Source organism: Bombyx mori, chromosome 23 (genome assembly GCF_030269925.1).
Source record: "Bombyx mori chromosome 23, ASM3026992v2".
NCBI classification, from domain to species: domain Eukaryota; kingdom Metazoa; phylum Arthropoda; class Insecta; order Lepidoptera; family Bombycidae; genus Bombyx; species Bombyx mori.
In genome coordinates, this window is record NC_085129.1 from 12,925,980 (window position 1) to 12,952,527 (window position 26,548).

The following is a 26,548-nucleotide window of genomic DNA, read 5'->3' on the forward strand; positions in this document are numbered from 1 at the left end:
TTAGCGGCATCTAGTGTTATAAACGTGTATTATTTAAGTTTTAATAGCTTGACATAGCTTATTTGTTAGTACCAAGATAACTTAACAGATGTCACTATTATCAAGTTATTAGAAATCGAATCAGTAATTAAAAAAATAACAATTTTATAAAATGTTGTTTTTTAATTACAGCTCAGTATATGTCGAGACCAAGCAACATGAACACTGCCCATTGGCAAGTGACAACTGAGCCGAATTTCATAACGAAGCCTCGTCCATCATGGGAGAAGCCGGCGGGCAAACCGAAGCCCACAAAGAAGTTCACAACCACGACGAGTAAGCCTCACAAGAACTACTTGAAGCCGGGTTCTATGGGAACCGTTATCAACAAGATTGACCACTCAACCCCAGAAACGCAGACGACGGCCGCTACAAATGCGGCCGGTATGTATTTAAAAACCAAAACTTTTTTTGTATTGAACTGTACAGGCAGAAGAGCTCGTGATCTATTTGTACTAAGTGTGAGTTTTTAACGTTCTCGATAGCGTAAAAGTTAAATCAAATTGTATGTAGTTGGAACAGCGCCCCTAGCGGCAAACGTAAGCATGCGTTCCAACGCCATACAGATTTGAGTTAACTTTTACGCTATCGAGAACGTTAAAAAACTCGTAGGTACTAAGCACACTGGTGTCAGCTTACTTGAGCCAGCCGATATTACAACTTGAATGCGGCCAATTACTGACACTTACGGTGGATGACTCAATGTTGTTGAATACAAAGTAAGCTGTCTACCTTTCAAACCGAAACAAAACAAAATTCAATCATAATCAGTTACGGCTCAAGATTCTAATTCATTTAATTTATTGCATTTGTTTTGACGTGATGACGTCTTATAAATCGATGAACATTTGCTGCACGCACGAAAAAGTGTCACGTTCCGTCTGAGCGTGCAAGCAAGAGGAAGGAACAAGCGATAGAGAGGCACGAACGGCTCAAGCGTTGGCTTGTGACACATTTATCTCTCTTCTCGCGTGACGTCGAGCTAGAAGTTTGAATAGTTCTGCTACCGACGTTATCACGTAAAATAATAGTAAACCGACTTTACAGACAACCGATTATTTTGTTTTGTTTATTGAGAATGTATTTAAAAAAAAGATAAAATTAGCGCTTTTCATAATATAAAAAAATGACTAAGAAACATAGGAGATAATTGTCTTTAATTGGTTTGTCTTTTTGTATTTACCTTTTTTCTATGAGGCTATTCCATGATGGGTAGGTGAGCTCATGGGTTCAACCTGAGAGAATTTGCTGACACTTGCCCTAACAAGAGCAGCGCTTCGCAGAATCGATCGCCGGATCGGAATCGCGACCCGCTGAGATCATCCGGCTAGAAACTCAGTAGGTTGCCTATTCCATAGTACTTGAATATAGATTAATATTTGTGTACAGAGTGTGGTGTGACTTCAATGTGGCCGCGACCAGAGACCCGCATCATGGGCGGGAAGGACTCGAGCTTCGGTCGCTGGCCGTGGCAAGTGTCTGTGAGGAGGACATCTTTCTTCGGTTTTTCCTCGACCCACCGCTGCGGAGGGGCCATTATTAACGAAGGATGGATCGCAACCGCGGGGCATTGCGTTGACGAGTAAGTTAATAGTTCGTTGTGTTCACACAGTTAACTGGTTGTTGGATGGGGCAATGATAGTTATATTTCGTGGATTTGATGAAACGGTAGGCAGCGGCTTGACTCTGCCCCTGGCATTGCTGAAGTCCATGGGCGACGGTATCCACTCACCATCAGGCGGGCTGTATGCTCGTACGCCTACAAGGGCAATAAAAAAAAAAAAAAAACAGATATTATTTTGGTATTTGCTTCGGCTTTTGCGAGTCGCGGACGTAATTAAAAATACTTTTAAGGTTCAATCACGCATTTTTTATTCTGATGTTTCGAATACTTTTATTCTGACATAACAGTTTCATTTCTTCGTGACTAGGAAAACTGTAAAACATTAACAACAATTGGAACTAATACAGTTGGACAGTAAAAAAACCAGAGAAAAAACTGTAATTGTTTTAATTAAATGTTATTTTATTAGCTTGTTGTCGTGTAAAATTTTATGTCGAAAACAAATAACTTCGGTTTAGAGAAATTGAAGTGGTTTTTTTCGTTTTTTGTTAAATGAGAACAAATCAAATCGGAAGAAAGAATTTAGAGAAATTTCTAACAGAAGTATTGTTCTCCGCGTGGTCGTCGACGCGATATACGTTATAAATCGATGAACACCGGCTGCACGCACGAAAAGGTGTCACGTTCCCCCTGAGCCCAAGCGTTTTTATTTATTTATTTTTTATTGCTTAGATGTGAGGACGAGCTCACAGCCCACCTGGTGTTAAGTGGTTACTGGAGCCCATAGACATCTACAACGTAAATGCGCCACACACCTTGAGATATAGTTCTAAGGTCCCAGTATAGTCACAACGGCTGCACCACCCTTCAAACCGAAACGCATTACTGCTTCACGGCAGAAATAGGCGGGGCGGTGGTACCTACCCGTGCGGACTCACAAGAGGTCCTACCACCAGTAATTACGCAAATTATAATTTTGCGGGTTTCATTTTTATTACACGATGTTATTTCCTTCACCGTGGAAGTCAATCGTGAACATTTGTTGAGTACGTATTTCATTAGAAAAATTGGTACCCGCCAGCGGGATTCGAACACCGGTGCATCGCTTCAACACGAATGCACCGGACGTCTTATCCGTTAGGCCACGACGACTTCAAGCGTGCAAGCGAGAGCGCGGAACAAGCGATAGAGAGGCGCGATTTTCCCGCGTGACGTCAGACCTAGCAGTTCGAATAGTTTTGCTACGTTATCACGTAAAACTATTGTCCGCAAACCGACTTTACAAAAAACCAATTAATATTTTTAGGCTATTGCATAGCTTTTATCGCGGGCTTTGAGCGCGGCGACCGAATCAATAAATTCCGTAACGAAAATAAAACTTAACACCTCCCCACTCCGCCTACCATGTAGCTCGCGTTCAACACATTCACACATTTCACACGTTGCGCTAGTGTAGTGTTTGTGAATAAGCGTGCGGCGTGACGTCGCACTATATGCGCATCATGAAAAGTCTGCTCATCTCTCTCTCGGGCGGTCTAGCTTATGAATGGGAAGGGGAAAGTTCATGTCTAAGCACGATGTCTTTCTTATTACAGCCTTCTGACCTCACAAATCAGGATTAGGGTCGGAGAATACGACTTCTCTACAGTATCAGAGGAATATCCATTTGTCGAACGTGGTGTAGCCAGAAAGGCGGTTCATCCAAAATACAATTTCTACACATACGAATACGACTTGGCGTTGGTGAAACTGGAGTCGTCCGTGCAATTCGCTCCGCATATATCGCCGATATGCTTGCCGGCCTCGGACGATTTGTTGGTTGGAGAGAACGCGACAGTCACCGGCTGGGGGAGGCTCTCGGAAGGCGGAGTACTGCCTTCGGTGTTACAAGAGGTAAACAGTTTCCTTCTAGCCATTCAGACCTGAAGTTTATCAGGTTATTTACGTAATTATTGTCCTATGTAAATACAACGGAATAGGAAAGTAATCATAAATAAAATCAATTCTTAACTGATACACTGAGGTAGATAAGTAGGCAGCGGCTTGGCTCTGCCATTGGCATTGCTGAAGTCCATGGGCGACGGTAACCACTCACCATCAGGTGGGCCGTATGCTCGTCTGCCTACAAGGGCAATAAAAAAAAACGAAATCTTGTTTGAAATTTGCGAAGCAACATTTTGAAAAGATTTGTAAATGAATTGCATATATGGTATACTTATATATTTCAATTATTTTAAGTGGGTACCTCAACAGATTATGAATAACCTTTATTTGACGCTTTCTCGTCTTTACGCAAAGGATAAAGTTTTAAAAATATATCGCTAAAATTTTAAATTATATTCTCTTTACCGATTTGAAGTACCGATTTGAATAGTGGTATAACCGCCTTACAATAGAATTTAGACTTCGATCTAATGTCTCGAGGGTCGCGACACTTTATTTTCTGTGTTGACTCCGGTAACCAACTATGATTTAATTCACGCATCCTCAAAAAATACCTTATACAAATAGATAAGCGAAGCTGACGAGATGAGCTAATGACAAAGACACTATAATAATTTGACGGGTTTTCACCCGGCTATCTCGTTTAGCCGATATTTTTGCTACTTTCCAGGAGAGCTATTTAAAGTTTAAAATTTGGAAAAAATATTATAACAAAGAAACTTCTTCAGCTATTTGAATGGAGTAAACCTAATTGAGAAACGTCAAATTATTGGTACTATAACCAAAAAAGGGACATTTAATTACAAAGATTTAAAGCCTAATTTCTAATATATATTTCTAATAATTTCTAATTTCATCAATACTGTACAGATTCTTATGACGTAGGATAGTAATAAAAAATGTCTGGTAATAGAAAATTAACGACAAATTTAACTTCTTGATCAATATCAATAACAATTTATTACAGGTACAAGTACCAATTGTTTCCAATGAGAGATGCAAGTCGATGTTTTTGAGGGCGGGACGACAGGAATTCATTCCTGACATTTTCCTTTGTGCGGGACACGAAAGAGGAGGCCACGATTCTTGCCAGGGAGACTCAGGCGGACCCTTACAGGTCAGTGATTATTTTTTTTACTACCTAAGCTGATAGCATTGAGAGGCTATGTCAGCGTAACCCTAACGTGTAGGTGAGCTTTAGGGGCTGAAACTAGGAGGCGTTGCTAACACTGGCCCTAGCAAGAGCTGTTGCAGAATCTACCACCGGATCGGAAACGCGACCCACTGAGAAGACCCGGCGAGAAACTCAGTGGGCTGTGTCTATGGGTTAGTTTATTTGCCAAACCCTTCATCGCAAGCGACGGGTTCGCGAAGAGACAATTGTTCACACGATCTCGTATTTACCCATAGTTTAATTTTTTTATGTTAAAATGCATAAAATCAATACTATTCACGAGCTATATGTTTTTGTGTTCTAATAATGCTGTTATACTCGTAGTCCTAAAGGGAAAATTCTAGCATAAAGTAAATAAAAAAAATCGAAAATGAGACTTTGAGCTTTTTTTTTTTTTTATTGCTTATATGGGTGGATGAGCTCACAGCCCACCTGGTGTTAAGTGGTTACTGGAGCCCATAGACATTTATAACGTAAATACCGCCGCCCACTTTGAGATATGAGTTCTAAGGTCTCAGTATAGTTACAACGGCTGACCCACCCTTCAAACCGAAACGCATTACTGCTTCACGGCAGAAATAGGCAAGGAGGTGGTAGCTACCCGCGCGGACTCACAAGAGGTCCTACCACCAGTAAATATATTTGAATACTTTTTTCAGGTTAAAGGCAAAGATCAAAGATATTTCCTAGCTGGTATAATCAGCTGGGGAATCGGATGCGGCGAAGCAAACTTACCGGGTGTGTGTACGAGAATATCAAAATTCGTTCCCTGGATCCTACAGACTGTTAACTCATAAGCCAATGAAAATAATAATCGGTAATATTAAATTGATAGTGACTTTAAAACGGTTACTGGTGATTACGAAGTGAACGGTGTAGATGATAATTTAATGACAATGAAACGAAATTATGATGATGATGATGATGATGATGATAATGATGATGGAACAAGTGCAGTGTGAGTTACCTTCAAAAATGTTGATTTGATTCAACGTTTTCTGAGGCGTTTTATTTGGAAAAGTCCACCTTGAGGCTCTACAGAACTCGCTTTAGCGAAATTCTGTATGGATGTATAGTGATGAGCTTCGCTCGGGTGAAAATTCTCGGCTGGAACAATAATAAACGCCCTTGTCACTACTGCTTTGGTTGTATTCTGTGTAGAACTATCTAGATGTGTTTTCATTTTAGCGTAATTCGTTTCAGACGGAAGTACACTAAACTGATTGTATTTTACGACATGCACTAAATAACTAATATCAATTGTATTCGATCTTCGCGCGGATCATCATGTTTACGAGTTTCAAAAATCATTATTTGTAAATACCATTATTGTTAAGAATGTCTAAATTAAATAAATAAATAGATTAAAAAATGTTTAATTATATACGTGTGTATATATAACGTGTAACGGTCTTGCCTCTGTTATTTAATAAGTTTATTGTATTTACAGTATTATCGGCACTATAGACAGTTTAGCTTTGTAAATACCTCATCATCGTCTACTGTTCTGTTCAGTGTGCTTAGTACGAGTTTTTTAACGTTCTCGATAGCGTAAAAGTTAACTCAAATTTGTATGAAGTTGGAACGTTTGCCTATGTTTATCGCTAGGGGCGCTGTTACACCTGCATACAAATTTGAGTTAACTTTTACGCTATCGAGAACGTTACAAAGATCGCACTAAGCAATCAAGTAACAAATATGAAAGCAAACTCTTGTATGATTTGTATTCTTTTGTATTAATATCATAATCTTGTACGAATGTATCGATCTTGTGAATTTTTTTTTCGTATCTAATTTCATGTTACATGAAAGGCGAAAATGTCAAAATGCTCAATCAATTATTATTTTTAGTAATTTTTGTGTTTTTTGTATGTGTTTATTCTATAACATTTTGTTTAAATAGTTTATAATGATGTTGACGAATTGTTTGCACAGTGATTATTTGTTAATGATTAAATCAATAAATAAATAAATAAATGTTACATTTTTGTTTTAATATAATGCGGAATTCAAATGTCATCATTCAGTATGTTTCAGTCCATACGCGGTCCAAAATTCAAAGTGAAGTTGTTTATTAATCAGAGATTAGATTGCATTGAGTAGTCACAAATATTGAGCTCAGTTTTTTTTTATTTTTTTTTATTGCTTTGATGGGTGGACGAGCTCACAGCCCACCTGGTGTTAAGTGGTTACTGGAGCCCATAGACATCTACAACGTAAATGCGTCACCCACCTTGAGATATAAGTTCTAAGGTCTCAAGTATAGTTACAACGGCTGCCCCACCCTTCAAGCCGAAACGCATTACTGCTTCACGGCAGAAATAGGCGGGGTGGCGGTACCTACCCGCGCGGACTTACAAATGGTTCTACCACCAGTATAGACCTTATTCATCAATCTGTGAGGCAATTGTTTAATCTTGTATTAAATTTTCGTAGCTCAATTGTTAGTTCAAAGGAGGTAAGCAATTATTATTTAGAAAGCCGATCCGGGACAGCTTTCTGCAATATCAAATAATTAAGGTCAATTTCCTTGAACTTCATTAGTCGAGCAATAAAACAAGATTTCGCGAATTTCATAACATTTTGTAAATTTGTTTTCGGTAATCGAAATGAGGAAGGGAAAATAAATGAAAATAAGTGGTTCATTTAGGGCCTTTGATGTTTGTGTCTTACATGATTAGTGACGGGAGGTTTGTTCTGATTATTTGTGTTTAAGGATGGGGTTGATTCTCGTTCGTTACGATTGAGACTTCGACTTTTGTAGACATTGTTTATTGTATTTTATTTTTATTTAGTTTTTATTGCTTAGTTAGATGGACGAGCTCTGCCAGCGCCGGATTAAGCAAGCGCGGGGCCCGTAGCAAATTATTTCAAAGAGCCCTTGATCTACTATGGGTTTTTAAGTATAAAGTGGTAAAAAAATAAATCAATAGTCTATATCTTTATTTGCCATCTATAGGTTACAATTCTGCTACACATCCACACTGTGTCGGGTAGGTGTGCTTGCATACGTCAGACTTTTTGTAGAGCTGATTATCAGGCTGATTGAAATTCTAGACGTTTATATAAACAACTTTTTCTTAATAAGTCACTCAAAAAATTAAGCTCGGGCAGAGATAAGTGGGTTTAAATATGCGGGGCCTCCTACTCTTGCTACATGGTTAATCCGGCACTGAGCTCTGCACAGCCCACCTGGTGTTAAGTGGTGACTCACAAGAGGTCCTACCACCAGTAAGTATGTATGGGCCCCAGCTACCACATAGCGCTGAGAGGCGCGTCTATTCATTTAAATTTAGAATGAAAACTTGCTATAGCTCACCTACTACTATAATATTCGTTCATTTACAGGGTTCCAAATGTGATGTCAGTATTGAATATTATTTATTTATTTATAACTTCATATACTAGAAAGTATAAAGGCGGACTTAATGCCATAGGCATTCTCTAACAGTCTACCTTAGGGGAGTGCAGAGATGAACCTTGGTAGGTGTAGTGTGAAGGTGATATTACTTAAACATATGTGTATATATAACATACATAATATTTATAGATACAAATACTAATAATTTTAATGACGTGTGTTTATTTTTTGAATCGCTCTAAATGTGTAAACGTATTGAGACTTATCTGGGGGCTACCGAAAACTATCCCGCTTGCATTACTTCCAAACTGCTATCTATATCATTTTTATTGGCGTGGGCGTTGTTTATGAAATGTATTTTTTTCAAGTATACAATAAAGCCGTCTATCATAGCAGATTTTTTTATTGCTTAGATGGTTGGACGAGCTCACAGCCCACCAGATGCTAAGTGGTTACTGGAGCCCATGGACATCTACAACGTAAATGCGCCACCCACCTTGAGATATAAGTTCTAAGATCTCAAGTATAGTTACAACGGCTGCCCCACCCTTCAAACCGAAACGCATTACTGCTTCACGGCAGAAATAGGCAGGGCGGTGGTACCTACCCGCGCGGACTCACAAGAGGTCCTACCACCAGTAATTACGCAAATTATAATTTTGCGGGTTTCACTTTTATTACACGATGTTATTCCTTCACCGTGGAAGTCAATCGTGAACATTTGTTGAGTACGTAATTCATTAGAAAAACTGGTACCCCGCCTGGGATTCGAACACAGGTGCATCGCTCAACACGAATACACCTGTATACACCTCAACACGAATAGTTACCTGAATATTGCAATAAATCTCTCTCTTTTTCTCTAATCTTCACAATTACAACTGGAATATTCCTAATTCTGGTACTATTGAACAACGAATTAGACGTAAGTGCGTATTAAATTCCGCGGCAACTGACCGCAAATGTCGACTGCGTAATTAGGGACCCCGAATATGGGTCAAAACGATTCGTTATAGGAAACGCAATGCAAATTCATACCAGAAATGAACTATTCAAAATACAATTTAAAAGCTAAAAAAAATTGCGAACAAATACGGACAATTTATGTTAGGCAGCGGCTTGGTTCTACCCCTGGCATTGATGAAGTCCACGGGCGACGGTAACCACTCACCATCAGGTGGGCCATATATTCGTCTGCTTACAAGAGCAATAAAAAAAGGTTTCTAATCAGCTTTAAATCGATTAACTACTTTTTATTTTTAGAATTGGAAACATTTATCAGTTTATATTAGGCTATTTAAATTATTACTTACGCTAATAAACGATTTCCTTTCCCACTAGATTTTGATGACAATTGTCGAGTCAGTTATATTATTATGCTGTAAAATCATTAAACACTCCTATTATTACTCATATATATAAAAATAATAACAAAAAAAAACAGTATTGTATCAAAAAATTAATTCAAGCAATACATTATTTATTAAATTAAAATTAATTACAATTTACACGTACAGTTCAATTATGCATTAAAATATTATGTTACATAAAATTTCATTATTTATAAATTCATGCGACATGCAAATAAAATAGTAGTACACGTCTCTGCACGTGCCCACAACTCAATCATGACCAACACATTCCTAACAGCTGCAGAGGTAGCATCAACCACTTTTGAAAGTTATCAATCGAGTTATCATTATTCCAAATAACGTAGCCATTGTACCAAGTTGAAATGATAGAATCGTAATAAAACAAAAACATTTCTTTGAAATCTTGACCGCAACTATCAAACCCTGGATGGATCGCATCGGGAGTGTTCTTACAGTGGATGCTATTGAACTGAACGTTGTAAGCCGGTATGACTCTGGTTGTCGGTGCTCTTGGTATACCGAACTCTAAATCCAAGATCCAAGGAGTGTGTTGTAGTATATTCGGCAATTTACAAATTTCATCTATCATCAAATTCGGATTGAATTTAATAGATCTGGCCTTAGGAAAAAGATTTTTCGGTAGTTTTAGATAGCCTTCTAACGGATCTGTGGTAGTTTCTTTTCTTTCTTCTGCTACATCAGCATCTCGTGTGTCTTTATCATCGATTGCGACATTATTGTTATTTTTTTCGTCATCGTCATCGCGGATAATTGAACTAAAATTTGAATCGTCACAATTATCGTCCGTTATTTCATTAATAACGTATTCCAGAACCGATGAGTCCGGAACATCGGTTTGATTAACCAGAGGCTCATACCTATGTGGTATTTTACTTCCGTTTCCATACTGAACTAATGGTGACAGAACGGGTGGCGCGACCATTCCAATATATGGATTGGGCACCGGTGCCAAAATCTGATTCGGATTTATTATGACAGGTATTTGGAAACTGCGGATGGTGTTACTAAAATGAAAGTATGGAGCCCATTTGCAGATTGCTATTGGTGGCCAGCATGGCTGCCAGTACGGGCAATATGGAGGCATCGGCCTGGGGTGATAGGTAGTGACTAAATTATGATCTATTGAACGCTTTTTCTCTTGCTTCGGTTTTTTTCTGTGCTCTGTTCCACTTTTATTTGATTTTTGTTTATCAGGCTTGTTTTGTGATTCTAAATGTTTATTTTCTGTTTCTGATTTCTCGGTGGTGTGTTCCGGAGTTTTTTCTATTTGGGCTTCAGTTTTATTCGTGTTTTTATCAGGATTTACCTTTAAACCCATTGTTTGGCATTCCTAAAAACAACTTTTATTAATTTATTTGTTTAAATTCTACATGGAAGTACTCGCTTTCCTATTTGCCAACATACAGTCTCTTTTTTTGAAACTAAACACAATACTTACTATTTTAATTATGTTCCTGTGATAGAAAAGTACACCATCCCAACTAAAACTAATAACTAACTAATTAAAAATTAAAATAATCAAGTATTTGTTTGAACTCTCGTCATTATTTAAGAAAACAGTTTTTTTTATTCTATGAGGGTAATCCACAATAGCTTAGTTGATATCTAACATTAAGGGTTCAGTACATAATTGTTTTAAGCAAATGTTATTGCGTGTTCACAGAAAAATAGTAATGGTCACAGGTAAACTTAGAGAACGTAGTATTTCGAACACATGCTTTAAAGCTTTCGTAGTCACAGCTGACTAACTTAGAAAACAGCTTTTGAAAACTTTCAACGTAATTGATGATCAATTTTGAACTTACATTTTTTTTTTTTTTTTTTTTTTTTTATGATTGAAAGTTTACTGGTGGCCCGAAGGCCTTTCCAGTTTCACCAGGACAGGTGGGCGAGCAAAGGCTCAGCCAAGAGGGGTGGGATTTGCTAACAACTGCCCGAGCGCCTCCGAAGGAGACCTAACAACTCAAGAGCAATTGTTTCGCGAATGAATCTACTACCGGATCGGAATCGCGACCCGCTGAGATGATCCGGCGAGAAACTCAGCGGGCTGATGCATGGGTTAGGTTGCACGTCGACCTCTTTGTCGAGTTCGACGAGTACGGTTACCGGGGTCCCTAAGCCTGCCCCTAGTATTAGAGCTGAAGGCATCTAATGCAAAGGTTATTGGATCTGATGGATCCGTAAGGACGTGTCTAGGGCGTCGACGGTGACTGGCTCCTGCATGATCAGGATTCGGGGAGTAGTCAGCGGCGGCAACGATAAGGCGATTATCATGACGCATAGCCTTATGGAAGTATCGTTCCGACGCTGACTTCATGTATTTCCGAATTGATTCGAGGCCCAGGTCGTCGTGTAGGTCAACGTTCCTCACGAACCACGGAGCCCCGACAGCTAACCTGCAAAAGCGGGATTGTAGGGATTGGAGGGTGTCTATGTGTGTGCGGGCCGCGTGAGCGAACACCACACTCGCGTAAGTCATGACGGGCCTTATGCAAGTTTTGTAAAGTGTCACCTTGTTCCGAAGGGACATTTTACTCCGCTTACAGATCATGGGGTAGAGTCTACCGAGAATAAACGCGGCATGGTCACGGACTGATTTTATATGCGGGCGGAATGTCATCGATGCATCCAGGGTAACGCCCAGGTACTTGACCTTCCTGGCCCAGGGTATGGGTTGTCTAAAGAGAGTAATCGGGGGTGTGAGATTCCTCCTCCTAATCCGGGAGGAAATCCGTGTGGAGCTTCCCCTCTGAAATAGCACCGCAGTACTTTTCGCTGGGTTGATGTCTATGCGCCATTTTCGGAACCACTGTCCTAGGGCTAGGGCTGCGCTCTGAAGCTTCTTCGCGATTAGGGACTTATTTCTACTAGAATAGTAAACAGTCGTGTCGTCGGCGAATAAAGCTAAATGGGTCGGCGGCGACCGGGGAATATCGTTGACGAATAAGCTAAATAGGAGGGGTGAGAGGACAGAGCCTTGCGGGACTCCAGCTGTGAGAGGTCGTGGGGAGGAGCGGGTTCCCTCGACTCGATATCGAAAAGAGCGGTTCGACAAGAAGTCCCGTATGATGAGCACGAGACTATCCGGCACGCCCATGTTGAATAGTTTGAAAATCAAACCATTGTGCCAGACTTTGTCGAACGCTTTTGCGACGTCGAAGAAGAGAGCTCCCGTGTATAACGGTTTTGGTCGATTAAGCCCCACAAGAATGTGCTCCGTGAGGCGGTGCACCTGTTGAACGCATGAGTGATTTGTACGGAATCCGAATTGTTCATCGATAAGAATGCCCTTGGATGAGACGAAGTCTCTGAGGCGTTTGTAGAGCAGACGCTCATACAGTTTGCCTAGAGACATGAGGAGGCTAATCGGGCGGTAGCTCGTCGGATGATTTTTTGGTTTACCGGGTTTATATATGCCGATAACGTCCGCTTCTTTCCACACCGCGGGAAAGATACAGTTCGCCATAGCGGCATTGAAAATAGATGCCAACATCACGATGAGTTGGGCGGGTAGAAGTTTAATAACGCGGTTGGATATACCGTCGGAACCGGGAGCCTTGCGAGGACGTAGGTCTTTGATCAAGTCTTTAACTTCCATCGGGGTGACGGGTGGTAACGCATCAGAGGGTGGCAAGGAGGCTCTGCGTTCTACCTCACTGTCTACTAATTCTACATGAACAGGGTCCACGGATTGAGTGCTGGGCGTGCACTGGGTTTGCAATGTATCGGCCAGCAGCTCTGCTTTTTCGTCATCATCGAACGCCGCGAGTCGGCCTGAGGGGCCTACGAGGGGGGGCATAGTTACTACCGTATCCGATTTGAGAGTACGAGCTAAGCGGTAGTAGGACCTTTGAGAGGGCGCGAGTCCTTCTAAGAAATCAGACCATCTGGCATCTCGGACTTCGGTGATGCGAGACTTTACGTCGCGTTGTAGGGCACGCATTCGAATACGATTTTCCGCGGTAGGATACCTATCGTACGCACGGATCGAGGCGTTCTTAGCTCTAAGGAGTTCCCTAATATCGTCGGGCAATTTGAAGCGGTGAAGGAAGTCCTCCGCTACAACTTGCTTCGATGACCTATCTAATGTCGAGGTGATGTGTGACGTTACGATGTCTATGGCTTCAGCGGTATCCTGAGGAGACGGGATAGAGTCCGGACTAAACGGAAGCGATGGTGGATCAGATTCAGCCAGGCTGATGCCCAGCGTGTGCCAATCCACCACAGTCCTCGTGACGGGAACGGAATCGGGAGCGCGACCGAGCTTCATAACGACGGGACGGTGGTCTGAATCTAACTCTGAAACTACTTCGATCGAGTGTAAGCGCAGAGTTACGTTTTTTAATAACGCTATGTCGAGTATATCCGGGCGATGCGCGATATTTAGCGGGTAGTGAGTCGGGGTTAGCGGAGCGACGATATCGAAGGCGAGATCATCGACTAACGCGTCAAGCCGCCTGCCATTCGGGGTTGTGGTGTGTGAGTTCCACCTGATGTGTTTACAATTTAGGTCGCCCGCCAGAATGACAGAGCTCCCCATACCGAGCAGCGCCTCGATATCACTGCTTAGAACGATCTTATCCGGTGGAAGATAAACGGACGCGATAACGATCGGCGCGTGTCCCGTCAGTGAGATTCGGCACACTGATGCTTCGATATTAGCGAGCGCGGGAGGATCGAGCGGGACGCAATGCAGGGCTCTTCTATAGTAAATGACGGTACCACCACCACGGGCAGAGAGCCTGTCGTTCCTGACCATGTTATAGTTCGCGATTTTAGGGTCACGGCGCGCGGGCTTAAGTAGGGTCTCCTGCACTAAAAAGATATCAATTTGGTGGTCACGCAAAAAGTCAGAAACCTGATCACGTTGATTTGCGAGACCGTAAGCGTTAAAAAATCCTATCGTTACGGATAGGGGCTTTATTCTACTTATATACGCCATTGATTACCGGCGGAGTGAGGGGAGGACGTACGTATTTAATGACGCGTATACGTCGGCGTATTCCTGCACAACGGCGATAAAGTGTTGTGCAGTGGAGGCAGCGCGAATGGCGTCGCCCAAAGCGTTAACGCGCTCAAAGTTGATCGACTGAAAGAAGTCGATCGCTAAAGCGAGATTGTCGGACGCGGTCGGAGGGCAAGTCGCGGGAGAGGGACGAGTCGCGGGGGCGGGACGAATCGCGGAGGAGGGAGTTGTGGCCGTGTTCGTGTACGGCAGCGGTTTTGCCCAGGCCGAGACACTGGGCACCGCCGCCGGAACGAACGCTGGCTTAGCCTGCGACGCAGAGGGTGCCGAGGCTTTGATGTCTGGGCCGGAAGCTCGGAGGCGGTTTTGGCGGGCGACGCGGCGATTTATTTTAGGGGCTCGGGGGCAACCACGGTAATTCGCGGGGTGACCCTGTGTTCGACACAGGACGCAGCTAGGCGGTTCCGTCGCGGTTTTTTGGTCGCGAGCGCAGAGGGCCGTGGCGTGATCGCCCAAACACTTAACACATCGGGGGCGCGCGTGACAGTTACGGGAAGAGTGCCCGTACAATTGACAGTTATGGCACTGGCTAGGAGTGCCTTTTTTATGGGGGGCTTCGACAGCGATACCAGAGAGCCTACAGACGGTCTGTGTGTTAAAGATTTTCTTACCCTCGGGGGTAGGCTGGAGAGCGACTAGAACCATATTATATGGCTCCCTACCGCGACCGGTGTGCATACGGTGCACAGAATTCACTGGTAGGCCTTGTTCTAACAGGTCGGCTTTTACGAGCTCTACATCTAACTCTTTAGGGATTCCGCGTATTACAACGCGGAGTTCGCGCTCCTCCTGGAGCGTATACGTATGGAAACTTATACGCTCCTTACGGAGGTAAGAAGAGAGGGCCCTATGGTCGTCGGGTGTTTGAACCTTAATTTGAATGCCGTTCGCGAGGTTACGGGCATTCGTGAAATTTATATTTTTGGCCTTAAGGGCCAGGCAAACTCGATCCCAAGCTGCCTTCTCCTGAAGGATAACCGGGGGAGGGGTCTGGGTTTTATTTTGTGCCACCGGACGCGGCGACGGAGTGGCACGGGCTGGGGGCGCAACGGGAGTCTGAGGGCGGGGGCGCGACGCGTTCACGGCTTTGCTAATTTTAGCGGCCGCGGGAGCTCGAGACTCCGCGGCACGCTTCTTACCCTTCTGTACCAGGGTGAATCCATCCGTCGATGAGGCGGGGGCGAGGTCGACCTCCATGTCCGAGTCAGAGTCGGAGCACAAGGAGGCGGGTGCAGGCGACCTACGAGCAAGTGTAGGTGTTTTAGAGGGCGCGACGGAGGCCGCGGATGATCGCTCAGCTGAAACGATGGTCACGGCGGACGACGCAGCAGCTTTTCTCGCCAGTATAGGCGACACGGGAGCGGCAGGCACGACAGAGGCTGCGGTGCTCAATGCAGAAGCTCTGCACGCAGGTACAGGCGACGCAGGAGCAGCGAGCGCGGCGGAGTCCTCGAGAGGGCTCGCAGTGTGATTGGCCTTGAAGGCCAAAAACTCCGAGGCGAGCTGTGGGTGGCGAAGTCGGAGGAATTCCGCGAATACAGCGTCCATGATCGCTGAGTACCCAGGTGGGGCGGCCCCGGGTCTTGAAAACACTCGCCTTGCGGCGAGGCCCCAACTTCTCGGACCTGAGCGGTTCTATTGAACACAGGTGGCAATGCGGCGCGATTACTACAGGACAAAGAAAAAGCACAACAAAACAGAAATTACGAAAAGAAACAAAACAAATAAATACTTGCAGGAAACCACTTTGTCGGCAGATGTACCACGAACACAGAAACAACAAAAGGAAACAAAACAAATAAAAACTTCCAGAAAGAGCACTTAGTCGGCAGATGTACCACAAACACAGGCCGCGCGAACAATGGCCGGGCTAACAAAAGCCGGGCGAACAAAGACCGGGCGATCGAGTGGACGATGAGCACGTCCGCACGTGACGGGTGCCTCTATCGGAATGCCATGAACTTACATCCAGAGTTATAGATGTTTGTGCATTTATTATTGTGTGTTTACTAGATGGACAGGCAAACTCACGGTTCTCCGGCAGTACTGCTACGGATTTGCAGTAGAAATAGGCATGATTGTGCTATACCTACCTATGCGTGCTCAGAATAAATCACATAGTGTTAACGTAAGATTAAATACAAATTTGCAGATGGCTCAATTTATAAGAGAACTTTCAAATTTAAACAAAAGTTAAACAATATCTTTGTTGTAGCATATTTTATTCCAAGCGGTGTTTTAAAAATCTTTAATGGAACCCTACTTATTTCAATATACGTTTCATTCCACGCATCAATCGCTTAGAGTAAGTATTTCAGTCAATTATTTGAATATTGTATACCGTAATGCATTATTGCGTCACGAAAAAAATAGGAAGCGTGGTATTACCTACCGGTGCACACTCACAAGTCGTCCTACCAACAATAAAAAATATATTTTTTAGTTCACTGGAAACGTTGACCTTTTGTCCCAAGGTTAGATATTGAAGTTGTGGTGCTGAGGGCTTCGGTAGCTGGTCGTCTTCTAAAAAACTAGTTGGAATTCAAAAAGAGCCAAGTAAAGATAAAATCAATAGCAGAATGAAAATAAATTAAATCTAACGCGTATCTGTTTGACCAGACGATATTATATATAAGAATAAATTTTACTGTCACAATTTTAAGAAAACCAATTTATTTTTCGATTATCCAAGAGTTGCACCCCTCACTGGAAATAGTTGTAAGACGATGCAGGAAAACGTTTCCAATACACGCCGAGTTTCTAACGATCCTCTATTGTGCTGCATTTGAGCTTCGGAAATGTGAGAAAATTCCATTTGCAATGACAGAACGGCTGACTCGGCTGAACTCAGTTCCAATGAAATCGATGACATACGGATTAAAAGGCATTGTAGAATCACTACGAATACAGACTAGTTTCGAAATATCAAGCTTCGAGTTTCAGAGATATCGAGAACTCATTTACCTGAAAATTGTGGTAAGAGCCCGTTAATGTGTGTGCAATGCAAATAGACGCAACCTTTTTATTATTTTTTTATTTTTTTCGGGCCGGGGTCCGAACCTCCTACGCAACCTAACCTATCTTCTTCTTTAACCCAGATCTTCTCAGTGGGTCGCTACTACGATCTGGTCGTAGATTCTGCGAAGCACTGCTCTTGCTAAGGCTAGTGTCAGCAAATTCTTTTCGGTTGATCTTACCTATCGCGCGTAGCTGGAATAGTCCCTTAGGCTACCAGCAAATAGGTAGGGAAAGAAGACGCATAAGCTACTAAATAAAAACTATTATAATATACAAGATTGAAATTTTTAACTTTCGAAACATGTCAATGTTGAAACTGAGTTGATACGAGTCAGCCTCTTTATCATTGCGAACCCGTTGAATGACAGTGTGTGTATTGTATTTAATGAATAATAATTTAGTTCAATAAAATTATCGGTTAGCCTTTTTTTAATTTTTTTTTATTGCCTTTGTAGGCAGACGGGCATACGGCCCACCTGATGGTGAGTGGTTACCGTCGCCCATGGACTTCAGCAATGCCAGGGGCAGAGCCAAGCCGCTGCCTACCAAATCTAGCCTTTGAAATTAAATTTAAACATACGTGCAAGTCTACAGTATGTGTAAATCTTTTAATTCTGCCTTTTGTAGATGTCCCTTTGCGGGCTTTTGCGAGAGATATTTGGGCCGAGACTAGGCCCTTAAATCATTAGTATGGTTAAAGCGTGTTCACGATTGATAGCCCTTATCAATAGTATTTGTGACAAATTAATTAAAGTTATATCTATCCGTCTCTGTCGCAAGCTAAATAAGAAAACAAAAATAAATGTAGGGAAAAAGATTAAATCCATTTCGGTGAATGTGGGTGCATTTTATTTTTACTTAGTATATTTTAGGCATTGTTTTGTGGTAAATGGTTATGGAGTCCGTGGTCATTACAAGGCGTATGTGGCCACCCAACTTGGGAAATGAGGTAGAGGCCTCGATTTTATAATGCTGTCCCAGTCTTCATAATAATATCTTCATGCGTTTGGTATTACTGCTTCGCGACAGAAATTGGCAATATATTGGTAATTACCCGTGTGGTTTTACAATCCGTCCTACCACCTTTTCTTCTTCTTCTTGCCCTTATGCTAAATTATATTGTGTTGGCGCAGTCATCAGTACCACGCCAACTAAATCGTTGATGTTATCTACTACTAAAGGTAACTTAATCAAATCAATCTTAATGATTAAAAAGAACAGTTTTTCTATTGATATTTTGTAAGTAGTTTTCCAATTTGTTCTAATGCGACTATCTATAGGAGAAGATTCCTTTAAATAAACACGGATCCCCATAAATGCGTATAAAATTAGACCCAACCTTACGTTTTCGATTACCAAAAACCCCGAACTCTCCTGGAAGCATCACGTAATTTCCTTCTTATACGATATTAATACAAATCTTCCCTAGAGCTCTAAGAAGACACAAATTTGACAAATAATAATTTTATTCCTATCCGGAGGCCTGTTACGTAACTCGTACAAAGCAAATAAAAAAATCAAACAGCGAAGGTTCTCCCTTGAGATGCAACCCCTGTTTTAAGAGTAAATTCCGAACAAGATTTTTTCTTATTTCGTTATTTTAAGTCGACGGATGTGCGTTCGTAAATATACGTACATTGTTTGCGAATGAATTTCAATGAACTCACGGGAACTAATAAAACCGATTTAGTTATGTTTCAATCAATTTTGGACCAATTGAGGTATGTTTCAAATCGAGGTGTATGAAGTAAAAAAATATATATTGAATGTGAACAAAGGAATAATTTTCTTAGATTTCCGCGCGTTGTAGACATAATTATAAAGGCGGTTTGCCTTTAATTTCAGACCTTGGTCGTTCATATCTACGAAAACTGAGAAGTATTCGACGCGAATGCCGGATGGGATGTAAAAAATCAAGCTTGGAAAAGGAAAGCAGCTTGCTTATGTCCCTCGTAACGACTTCCACACCCTTCAAATTATTTACGCAAATTATAATTTTGCGGGTTTGATTTTTATTACACGATGTTATTCCTTCACCGTGGAAGTCAATCGTGAACATTCGTTGAGTACGTATTTCATTAGAAAAATTGGTACCCGCCTGGGATTCGAACGCCGGTGCATCGCTCAACACGAATGCACCGGACGTCTTATCCATTAGGCCACGACGACTTCAGACTATTTTGACTGTTTTGACTTGGGTGATTAGTTCTTTAGGATCCAAGCTAGGAATAGAAAATAATTTTTGGTTTTAATGATTCATCATTTTGAGGATATGAATGAACAAACTGCGGCCCGCTAAAGGATACATAAGAGAATGAGCATCAGCGTTTTCAGAGAATTTCATTAGCTCACTGCGATCTGGAATGTCCTTTTACTTGTGAGATGTATTGTCTTTCCACATGGGTGATTACAACTAATTTACCTATTTCATTTTGAAGAGCGATATAGCCGTTCTAAAATAATTGAGGTTTTGACCTCATATCTCAAGTTGTATTCACCAAGTAGTGGTATTCACGTTGTGATTTCTATGGACTGCAGTAACTATTTTACAGCGGTAGATCATGAGTTCTAGTTCGCCTGTAAAAGTAATTAATAAAACAAAAAGCAATCATACATATCTACCTCATGTCGAAGTAGGTGGTGGCTCTCAATTATTGAATATCGGCTCCGGTCACCATTTACCATTAAATAGGCAATGAATTATCTCAGCAATGCAAGAAATAAATAAAATAATGGTTAATGTAAAACTAATGTGGTTCCGCAATTTTTTTTTATTTTTTATTGCTTAGGTGTGTGGATGAGCTCACAGCCCATCTGGTGTTAAGTGGTTACTGGAGCCTATAGACATCTACAACGTAAATGCGCCACACACCTTGAGATATAGTTCTAAGGTCTCACTATAGTCACAACGGCTTCCCCACCCTTTAAAACGAAACGCATCACTGCTTCATGGCAGAAATAGGCGGGACGGTGGTACCTACCCGTGCGGACTCATAAGAAGTCCTACCACCAGTAAAAAAGTACCAGTAAAAGTAATTGTATATTCAATTTTTTGCATTAATTACATCTGGTACTTAACATGTGGCATAAATATAATCCAAAACTTTCATTTAAATTGGTCTTAAAATTAGTCATGAGTATAGTCCCTCAATTGTAGCTTGTTATTAACAGCATCGCACAGGGACAAATTAAAGTTATTTCCTAAGAAAATTCTAGAAGCATACTGCCTTTGAAAGTGTGTATGCTGGGCTACCCACGTATGTTATTTTTGGTCTAGTTCATAAGCTTATATTTAATTCATAACGCTAAGCTATTCTTAATTGTTATATAAATTATTACGCAAAACGGTCTTCAAAGAGATAGTCTAGAAAAACTCTAAAGCATATTTTTTTTAAATTATCTCGAAATAAACGAATCTATTATTTAAACTAAAACTTTTGGTTTTATTTTGCTTAAACATTAAGCTTTTTGTAAATAAATTAAATACGAAATTAAAGAAAAGTCAAATGTTAGTAAAGAAACAATCACATTTGATATTAAATAAAACCCGATTCATAAAAGGTGCTTATACAAATCTAAGGTTTTCAATCTAGATGATTATACGTACGTCATTCAAAGTTCCGAGAACGAGTCGAAATTAGAAGCTACCAGTATATTATATGAATTAATAATATTCTAATTAATTGTACTTTTAAAATGAATGCGAGAATTTCAACAGAAATATTAATATTAAAATCGACTTCCGAAATTAACCGACGACATTCTAAATCTAGGCTTTGTTACCTCATACGTCAATAGCGGGGATCTTCTCAGCGGGTCGCGATTCCGATCCGGTAATAGATTCATTCGCGAAGCAGCTGCTCTTGAGTTATTAGGTCTCCTTCGGAGGCGCTCGGGTAGCTGTTAGCAAATGTCATCCCTCCTGGCTGAGCCTTCGCCCACCTGGCCTAAAGAAACTAGAAAGGCTAACGGGCCATCAGTAATCCCTCAATCTTAAAAAAAAAGTCAATCACTCAAAACTTGTACCGCGAAACGTTTTGAGTTCAATTGCACGTTCTCCTTTGTCTCAGACCAATATTTACCAACGGACGATCTCCACTTAGTACGTGAGCATCATCTGAACTTCAACGCCGTTTACGAGTTGTTTCAAAATTTAAGGTTAGACACATTCTTAGTAAAGGCGGAGCGGTAAAGCCTAAAGTTCTGGGAATAAGACATGTGGTTGAGAAGAAAAAAAAGAAAATATATTTGATGGGACACATTTGCTAATAAAAAATCAAATATGATTGAAACTTTCAAGTTAATTGAACAGAAAGTTTAAGGAATAAGCTGCTACAAAGAACCTTTTAAATTCTTAGGACTTTACAACCGATTCGGATTACAGTTTCTGAACTGAGAAAAATCCGCAAGAAATTCAAAACTGGTTCTTTTCTAAAAAGATATAACTAAATCACACAAAATTTACATGACATTATTAAATCACTAAATATTGTTATAAAGATAACTCTTGAGCAACGAAAAACAGGCTGTGTTATTGAAATATGGACTGTAATGTATTGTGGCGTAATCATTATTTAGACAGGTAGGTACTACACGGTTCAGCCTGATTTGGTCGAGACATGAATATGCCATCGGTTCTTAAGGGTGTAACCGCCTTCCAAAATAATTGAGTTCACAAAAAAAAAAACATTTGGTTTGAAGATATTTCCACTATATATTGTTAGTAGCTTTTGCCCGCGACTTCGTCCGCGTAGAATGGTTCACAAATAATGCTTTATTTTAGAACAGATTTGGTTAGCACAAAAAACTTTATAGTGAGCCAACATTAACATATTGACATATGCTGTCGCAGACTTTTTAGATCTTATAAAGAGGAGCAATTGTGTCATACATTATTTTTGCGAAACTTTAGCCGTTTCTGCAGCGCACGCAGCGGAAGGCTCACAAATAGGAAAAAAAAACCCGATTTTGAAACATTCTTTATTAGTGCTCCGCTTGTATTTGGTCTTAGCGTGATGTTATATAGCCTTCCTCAACAAATGGGCTATCTAACACTGAAATAATTTTTCAAATCGGACCAGTAGTTCTTGAGATTAGCGCGTTCAAACAAACAAACTCTTCAGCCTTATAATATTAGCATAGATTATTCAGGGAGTAAACATGTTCTTATATAGTTATTTGTTAACACAACAAAACCAATCTACCAATGCTACCAATGGAATAAAAATTTGTTGTTTAACTGAAAAAATTATAATCATGGAAACAAATAATTCACTTTAATGTTTCTATTAATGTCATCGGTAAATTATTGAGTAATTAATACAAACTCGATATCAGCTTCGAATGAATTAAAGTTAAAATTAACTATTAATTCGGCTAAACGAAGTGAATCGAGCACGATCGTTATTAATTACCTTTCATTTTACGAAACAAAATTATAATTAATAAAAGCGTAAACTCTGATCATATTACAAGAAATAAATTTCATGAGCGAAAATATAAAATTAGATTCGGATTAACGGGATTAAATTGTAGTTATTTTATAAACGAACACAATTGGCTGTCCATAGCTTTTCGTATTACTATTTTCTAGAACCCGAATCTTAATAGATAAAAGATTCGGTGCATAGTAGGGGTCTATTTTTTATGGATTTACAATGTGCCCTAGTAGCAAATGCCAGTTGGTAAACCCAGTATTTCTGGTACAACAACGCTGCTGTCCATTCTGTAGTAAATTGTTGAAGTGTTGAGTTAAGCTCGCCATTTTTATATCTTATCGCAATTACTGTAATATTAACTGTGTGTACAATAAAGAATAAAGAAATAATATGTTAGTTGTTCTTGAGGATACGCACAGAAACGGATTAGAGGGAAGAGATATTGGTTAGTGCTATTCCATAACACCATACAGCATAAAAAATAGCAAACTAAAACAAATACTACCCACGGATTCATTTAAAAGTGATTTTGCAAAAACTTGTTATGATTTGTGCCGCTTCGGACCGTTAGGGCCCTGAAACTGCGATACTTTAAGACAAATATTTTTCTGTATGGAAACTAGCGACATCTTGTAGCGGATGCCCCTAAACTTATATGTTGTTAAAGTAAAGGCATTTAATTATTGTATAAGTAAACACAGAAAAAAAAAACATACAAGTCTTTATTTGTATAGACAAATTATTTAAATTTTATCAATTTATGACTGAAAATTTATAAAATCCTTTATTACAAATAAAACATAGGATAGGTAATGTGTTTATGCTATCTACAGGAGCAATGAAAAACTAATCGAAGCGAAGCCATCTGGTGACCGACGCCCGTAAATATTTTTGTTGAGTGCTTGAGTTACTTATCTATAACAAATTTATGTGTATTACGAGTATCTATGTCGAAACGCATTAACGCGTCAACCAAATGAAAACGTATAAGACTAAGCTGTAACAAAGAGTGTTTACGAAAACACGTCAAACTATGTTTAAATTCAATTGTTTGATTTATTTGTCACCACTCCTACGCACGTATGTGTTTTTGTTATAGTAGAGAATAGTAAGATTAGTAATAGTAAGTTTAATACTAGTTTGTTTTGTATCTAATGTTTTTTTGTTCGTTAAATCTTTTGTAGTGGATGCCGTTGAAATGTCTGTATCGGTGCCTTGGATAATTTACTTCATTTTTCTTTTGTGTAATGCTTTGAAAATAGATTGCTTAGTGTCACTTTTTTGTATATGTATTTATTATATATTGTTATTGTTTTTTCCGCCATCTTATTTTTTTCCAACTCAAAACAGCACTCGTTTTAAATATCTTAGTATGCGTGACGTCGTTTGGGGCCATAACGTACGTTGAGCTAATCATAACCATATAACATCACACGATGTAATGTTAAAATAAATACATTTAATATAGAACATTAATGCATTTTGAATTTTTTAAAGATAATGAATTAATGATCGTTCCCATCGATATATTACCACTAGATAACGCATCACATACAAAAACCAAACACAAAATGGCATCGACTAACTGATCTGACTACACCATCAAGTGGAGAAAAACGATGTATAATATAATAATTGTAACCTAAACTATGCCTTTTCCTCAAGTAATAAAGTGCAGTTTAGATTATTTTAACATTCACTTACAACCTTACGCCATGAATGACAGAAAAAGATAGTTTTTTACAATAACTTTTATTCCAAATTTAACCTTATCTCCTTAAAAATAAAGAAAAAATTTACACGCATAGCATTTTACTTACGCCTTTTTAAACTTACGATATTAAGACTTTACTGCTCCGAACAGAGTATTACGGAGTCGCACTTTATACTTTTTTTGTAAGAATATTTCGAGTAATTTATTTTGTATTATGTTTTTTTAATTCATATTCATTAAATTTTTTCAACTTAATTCCTTATGATTAACAACAAATATTGTATAACTATAGATAATTATACTGCGTTAGCTCTATTGTACCTTGCACATCGGTGGGGAAAATGGATAAGAGCTTTTTAAATCACAACAACATAATCCCCATCAAATTGTTTTATTTATTAAATACATGTCAGATTCGGTAAACTTGTCTGCACAAACCACACTGGAGCAATTAGGTTTGAAATCATTGTCGCTTCTTTTTTCTTTTATTACTCTGTTATTAAATCTGTAAAAATGTAAAAACAAATTCCAGTTTACAGATTTCATTTCGCCGTCCGTTGTACAGACGTCTGTTGCATTCGTATCTGATCTAGCGATACACGGGGTGTTCGAATCCCAGGCGGGTACCAATTTTTCTAATGAAATACGTACTTAACAAATGTTCACAATTGACTTCCACGGTGAACGAATAACATCGTGTAATAAAAATGAAACCCGCAAAATAATTTGCGTAATTACTGGTTGTAGGACCTCTTGTGAGTCCGCACGAGTAGGTACCACCACCCCACCTATTTCTGCCGTGAAGCAGTAATGCGTTTCGGTTTGAAGGGTGGGGCAGCCGTTGTAACTATACTTGAGATCTTAGAAGTTATATCTCCAGGTGGGTGGCGCAAATGCGCAAATGGCAGCGTAAATACGCTGTAGATGTCTATGGGCTCCAGTATAACCACTTAACTCCAGGTGGGCTGTGAGCTCGTCCACCCATCTAAGCAATAAAAAATAATAAAAAAATAAAAAATTATGTGACTCCACTACACTTGTTCTGAAATAGCCCTATTTCATCCTTGTCTTGCATGTAACTGTTATTATGTGTGCGAAAGAAATAGCTGCGAAGCAAAATAATAGGATTTAATTTCTTGAAGTACTAATTTGGTAAGAATAACTGATTTATTTCAAATATTTATCACTATCTGTTAATAAAAATTATAAAACTTACCAAAAATACTAAATTTCATGTTGTTTTCTCTTTGTAAGCGTGTTTTTTACATCTTTTTACAGCGCATTTTAGGATCGTTCCACTCGACGGTCGGCGTGACACTGACGGCAAAACAGTGCTTAATATGAATCTAAGCACTGTTTTGTTTGGTTACTTTTGACGCCTTTACGCGGGATCTAGTGGTAATATATCGATGATCGTTCCAATTAAAATAAGAATCATAGTGACTGCTCTTTAGATTTAGATCTCATTGGTGTCTTGATACAGTCTTATTTATCCTTTACGTTACATTAATTACTTGTAAGAATTTATCATTTCTAGTACATATTTTTATATTAAATATAACATACCTTAAAACACCGAATTTTATATGTCTATTAAAATATTACGTGAAACTACGAACAAAGACATGGCGAACCTATGTGAGATCGTGATGTGTTTCCGGAATACTGAATTCATATAAAGCTAGGTCACATGAAGCTCTCACCCGAAGAGCCTACAGGTTTAATGCAAGTTGACTGCTTGCACCGTTTACAGAACAAAATTTTTTTTTTGACACAAACGCAAATTTCAGAGATTGCTTTGGAAATTAGCAACACATCAGTTAATTACTCAGTTAATCAGCATATCGGAGGCTGATTCTGTTTTGTACAAGCCCTA

The 26,548-nt window shown here is 39.9% G+C and overlaps 2 protein-coding genes and 1 long non-coding RNA gene across 4 annotated transcripts in view; 1 reads left to right on the plus strand and 2 right to left on the minus strand.

The window, feature by feature from the left end:
- The window catches only part of LOC101742565 (serine proteinase stubble), a 122,214-nt gene extending 115,511 nt beyond the window's left edge, over positions 1–6,703 (plus strand). For both annotated transcript variants that reach the window (XM_038019382.2, XM_038019383.2), the window contains exons 6-10: positions 172–423; positions 1,429–1,621; positions 3,199–3,496; positions 4,515–4,664; positions 5,381–6,703. In XM_038019382.2, coding sequence (XP_037875310.1) covers positions 172–423; positions 1,429–1,621; positions 3,199–3,496; positions 4,515–4,664; positions 5,381–5,518 — 1,031 coding nt within the window. In that variant the 3' untranslated portion in view covers positions 5,519–6,703. The remainder of the gene's footprint in view (positions 1–171; positions 424–1,428; positions 1,622–3,198; positions 3,497–4,514; positions 4,665–5,380) is intronic.
- A 2,955-nt stretch (positions 6,704–9,658) lies between these two features.
- On the minus strand, positions 9,659–11,055 carry LOC110386338 (uncharacterized). The gene is made up of 2 exons (XM_021352250.3): positions 10,915–11,055; positions 9,659–10,806 (listed from the first exon to the last, which is right to left on the minus strand). The coding sequence occupies exon 2, from the start codon at positions 10,792–10,794 to the stop codon at positions 9,709–9,711; it is 1,086 nt and encodes a 361-aa protein (XP_021207925.1). The 5' UTR covers positions 10,795–10,806; positions 10,915–11,055; the 3' UTR covers positions 9,659–9,708.
- A 13,994-nt stretch (positions 11,056–25,049) lies between these two features.
- Positions 25,050–26,078, minus strand: LOC134201156 (uncharacterized). The gene is made up of 2 exons (XR_009976374.1): positions 25,889–26,078; positions 25,050–25,177 (listed from the first exon to the last, which is right to left on the minus strand). It is a non-coding gene; the product is annotated as an uncharacterized LOC134201156 (long non-coding RNA).
- Positions 26,079–26,548: the final 470 nt, after the last annotated feature.

What these genes read in the sequence shown, in the direction of transcription:
- LOC110386338 (XM_021352250.3), bottom strand. Translation starts at nt 10,794, where the DNA reads ATGGGTTTAAAGGTAAATCCTGATAAAAACACGAATAAAACTGAAGCC.